The sequence below is a fragment of the Sinocyclocheilus rhinocerous genome, unplaced genomic scaffold (assembly GCF_001515625.1).
Source record: "Sinocyclocheilus rhinocerous isolate Xijiao unplaced genomic scaffold, SAMN03320098_v1.1 scaffold19, whole genome shotgun sequence".
NCBI classification, from domain to species: Eukaryota; Metazoa; Chordata; class Actinopteri; order Cypriniformes; family Cyprinidae; genus Sinocyclocheilus; species Sinocyclocheilus rhinocerous.
In genome coordinates this window covers 1,870,900-1,875,473 of record NW_015638975.1, presented here as the reverse complement: position 1 = coordinate 1,875,473, position 4,574 = coordinate 1,870,900, and the positions used below count along the sequence as shown (strand labels likewise).

Here is a 4,574-nt window from a genome sequence, read left to right as displayed (position 1 = left end):
ACTCGCCTTCCACCGCAATGGCCATGGGACTGTGCCATCGACTTGCTGCCTGGGGCAAAACTCCCTAAGGGTAGAGTATACCCACTGTCCATCCCAGAGCGCAAGGCCATGGACCATACCCACTTCCCCTGGTCCCAGCCGCCCTGGAGGAACTCCGTGGAGCTCGCGTCTTCTCCAAACTGGACCTGCGGAGCGCATACAACCTCGTTCGCATCAGGGAGGGCGACGAGTGGAAGACGGCGTTCATTACCCCCGCAGGCCACTATGAATATCGGGTCATGCCGTATGGCCTGTCAAACTCCCCGTCCGTCTTCCAAAGCTTCATGAACGAGGTGTTCCGGGAGTTCCTCAAGTTCGTGATTGTCTAATTTGATGATATTCTCATCTACTCCCGGAACCTGGCCGGACATCGCCACCACGTCACAGCTGATGCGCTATCCCGTCTTCACTCTCCCGACATTCCAACAGAACCAGAACCCATTCTCCCTCCAGCCCTGATCGTCAGCCCCATACAGTGGAATATCAACCAGGACATCCGTGACGCCATTCGCACCGAACCTGCTCCGCCGGATTGCCCAGAAGGGAAGACGTACTGCCTCGAATGGTAACACCTGTATCCTTGTTGTGGTTGATCGCTTCTCCAAGGCCTGTAAGTTCATCCCTCTCAAGGGTCAACCAACAGCATTTGAAATGGCTGAATTTCTGATCACCTGCACCTGCAATCACCAATCAAGCCTGCTATATCTTCTCACTCCACTCAGTATTCCAGTGTCTGGTCAACCGTTCACTACCCGAACAATACCAGACTCCTTACCTGTTGTTTCCTTGCCTCCAGGGGTCTATAACGTCTCCGCGATCCCGATTCTCCTTGGCCCCGGTTCATCTCCAGGATTCCTGCAACAATCAGAACCCAGATTATCAAGAAGCTAAGAAACCAAGAACTTTCATATCTCTCATACTCGCCTGCCGTCGATCCTCACCATTACAGCATTGTCAATAAACCCTTCTGTTTACCTGCACTCCTCTTGTCTCTGGCCTGTTTGTGACCGTAGGCCTAGGCCAGTCAAAAGGATCTGTTACATTAGATATTGCAAACATGTATAAGGCATATGTTGGTCAGATTTGTATTTTACTGTAACCACTACATTAACCTTTCTAATGAACATATTAAAGTTTCTTTCATTACTGTAAACTCAAAAAGCATGTCTCCAAATATATAAACGTAAGGATTGCATACAGCAGATTTGCACAAACCTATTGCTGAAAAACAAGGATTGCTTCATAATGTTAAACTACTACATTCATACAAAGAATAAAATGAAAGAAATACACCATATAACATGTGAAGCATTTGCGTTTGATTCTCTAAACCGTGTTATGAAACAATGTCATCTGAGAAACATTCAATATTATGACCTACGGGATGAGAGCAGACCAAGCAGTACACCAAACTTTTATTTATTTATTTTAATCTACGCCCTTTTAATAAAAACACTCCCTTATAAAACACTTTCATTTCTGCACTGTAACATAACAGATCCTCTACTGCCCCCAGCCGAACTCAATTCACATCTCTTTTTCATCTGTTCAAGGGCATAGTATCGCAGCATATGAAAAACTCCTGTTTGGATACAGAATCTGGATATTGATTATTAGTATACTATAATCAGTGATTGAGAATTATCATTCTAAACTGTATGCATACATTGTCTATATCTGACAGGAACCTAATGAATTACATGCAAGCTTTCTGAAACAATCTAATAAAGAAAAACATACTGGTACCACAGCTTACTGTTATAGATTATATTATGTCAAACTGACACAGATGCATTGACAAGGCCAGGATTTGATCTTTCTTCCGTAACTTTCTTGAGTAGGTAGCAATAGCGTATTATCAAAAGTAGCAATAGTGTAGTATCAACAGTGTAAAAAGTCTCACCAAGATGGGAATTGATTATGCAGAAAAGGAAGAAGCTGGCCTCTGAGAGAGGGCCAAAGCTGAAGAGACCCAGGCCCCACGTTGTGCCAAACATACAAGTGAGACCCCATACTGAATAGAACCCATGCGTTTCTTCCTCCACTCAGGTCGGTTACGTATCTTTGTAGCCACAAAGAAAAGCATGACTGTACCAGAGCTCACCACAACTGCCAGTAAGCCAATAATAATGATGTAATCAGAATCCAAAATCGAGCACCTAAGTAAGAAAAAAAATAGCAAAACATATATATATTGCATACTGCACGGTTACATGTTACAAAGTAAATCTACTTACATAAAATATAGACTGGTGACATCTTCACTTGGCATAATCTACAAACTATTAGAGCTGGGATACCTAAAACAATAAATTACCTTAATTAAAAATTTAGAAAATATAGCCATTTTTGAATGGGTTCTGAGTACAGAACAATTTATGTTTTAACTAACTCACCAAAGCCTGCCAAATAAAAGACCCATGAAGGAAGATTTGAGCTTGATACACAGCAAATTAAAAAGAATGTGTGAAACATTTCCACAGTCATCCAGCAGAGGGTGCTGAGCAGAGAATAGTGCAAAAGCGTTCCTGTTATCTTACAAACTAGGGATGTGCATCTCCATAACTGAGGCCGATGCGATACACATCTCGATGCATAGCCAACGATACGATACACTGAAGATACATATGAAGCAGCTACCGATGCGATGCCATACGATTCCCCCCTAGCCTGCACACGACATTCGGACACGACTGTCGCATTTCTCCCCCTAGTGGCAGTCGCACAGAACTTTCAAACTGGTCGTGCAGCAACCGTTACCTCAGCATATTCACCATGGTAAAATGAATAATTTTAATGAATATAATTAATGTCTGAATGCATCGTCACAAACAAATGACCCTCAAAATAAAAACATAGTAGGTTTTATAGGGCTAATCAACGTAGTTTTTAATAGAATACATCGCATTCGGTCAGCCGGTCACATACGGTCTAGCCGCAGAAGTTCAAATATTTTAAAGCATCCGAAGCTCAAATCGGATCCGAATTTTCCGCATATGCATATGATCAGGGGCACGTTCAAGCTCAAACCGGTGCGCAACATTTTACTATGGTTTCCGGGTTGAACGACATGTTTCCTGGAAACGGTGTGCAACGGGGTTTGAGATACGTTTTCTCTTGTTTGGTGGGTGTGTCAAAAATGTCAGCCCAATCAGCAGCAACATGTAGATAAACCACACGGTATTAAAGAGACAGCTCGCACAATGTAATTAACATCAAAATAAATTCACAAGAGCAAGTATATTGTTTGCACATTATTATTTACATTAAAGGCAAAATAACTGAAATAATAAGAGCACAAGTATAGATCTTGAACTTCTTTAAAGGGATAGTTCACCCAAAAATGAAAATTTGATGTTTATCTGCTTACCCCCAGGGTATCCAAGATGTAGGTGACTTTGTTTCTTCAGTAGAACACATTTGATGATTTTTAAGTCCAGCCGTTGGAGTCCATCAGTCGTATAACGCATGGCAATGGTAACAAAGTCTATGAGTGTAAAAAACCCTGCGGCTCCTGACGACACATTGATGTCTTAACACACGAAACGATCGGTTTGTGCCAGAAACCGAACAGTATTTATATCATTTTTTACCTCTAATACACCACTATGTCCAACTGCTTTGAGCACGCGCACGACTTCCGGTGCGTGAGGTGTGTACGCGCTCTGGCATAGTTTACGCAAGCGCCGGAAGTGATCTCTCGCGCGTATACGTCACTCATTGTTTACACAGTGCACAAGAAAAAGGTGGATAACCTAACAGAATCTTCAACTGAACAAAGTACACAGATTAGATACATTCATCTTTTTTTGATAATAAAAAATAAAATATATTTATATTAAAGTCCGCGTGAACCGGAAGTTGCTGCCGACTTTATTTCAGTGTAGTGACGTATTTCCAGCTGAAATGGAATATTGAATAGAGGGCGTTGTTTTATGTTTGCGCTCCTCCTCTCTGCCTCTCACTCATGGCAATCTAAAGGTTGGAGGGGTGTGTTTAAGGATATTCTGCCCAAGCCGTCAAACTGACATCATCAGAGAAGGACTGCCATTCCAGAGCGGAAGTAAATGTTCAGATTTTGATTAAAGATTACGAAGATTACTGAATTTTTTTCAGCGGATTAACTTGCACGGATTAATTGTTTACATCAAGACTAGCAATGTGCGCTAGTAAAGTAAATAAAGTCAATTTTGATTTCATGCCGACTTTAACGTCAACAGTCAAAAATGTTTCACAGGATTATGAACGTGATGCACTGGCTTCATCTTGGGTTTTTTTATTTTTATTTTCTCTGCGCCGGACTGCGCTGATGTCTTTTCCCTAATATTGGCAATGCATGCATTTTTTCATTTGTATTTTACAAAATATCACATAATATAGGGTTGGAGCAAGAACGACAGAATAAATTCTGTAATTGTTCAATTAAAATGATTCATATAATAACAGAATTTCCGTCTTTGAGTGAATTGTTCCTTTTAAAGGTGCCATAGAATGCAAAAATCACTTTTATAAGGTGTTTGAACACAGTTGTGTGG

At 41.3% G+C, this 4,574-nt stretch overlaps 1 protein-coding gene across 1 annotated transcript in view; it reads right to left on the bottom strand.

The window, feature by feature from the left end:
• Positions 1-522: 522 nt before the first annotated feature.
• The window catches only part of LOC107750613 (G-protein coupled receptor 56-like), a 9,517-nt gene continuing 5,465 nt past the window's right edge, over positions 523-4,574 (bottom strand). Inside the window, exons 7-9 of the mRNA XM_016566103.1 lie at positions 1,015-1,054; positions 815-894; positions 523-663 (exon numbers count right to left, since the gene is read on the bottom strand). Coding sequence (XP_016421589.1) covers positions 523-663; positions 815-894; positions 1,015-1,054 — 261 coding nt within the window. The remainder of the gene's footprint in view (positions 664-814; positions 895-1,014; positions 1,055-4,574) is intronic.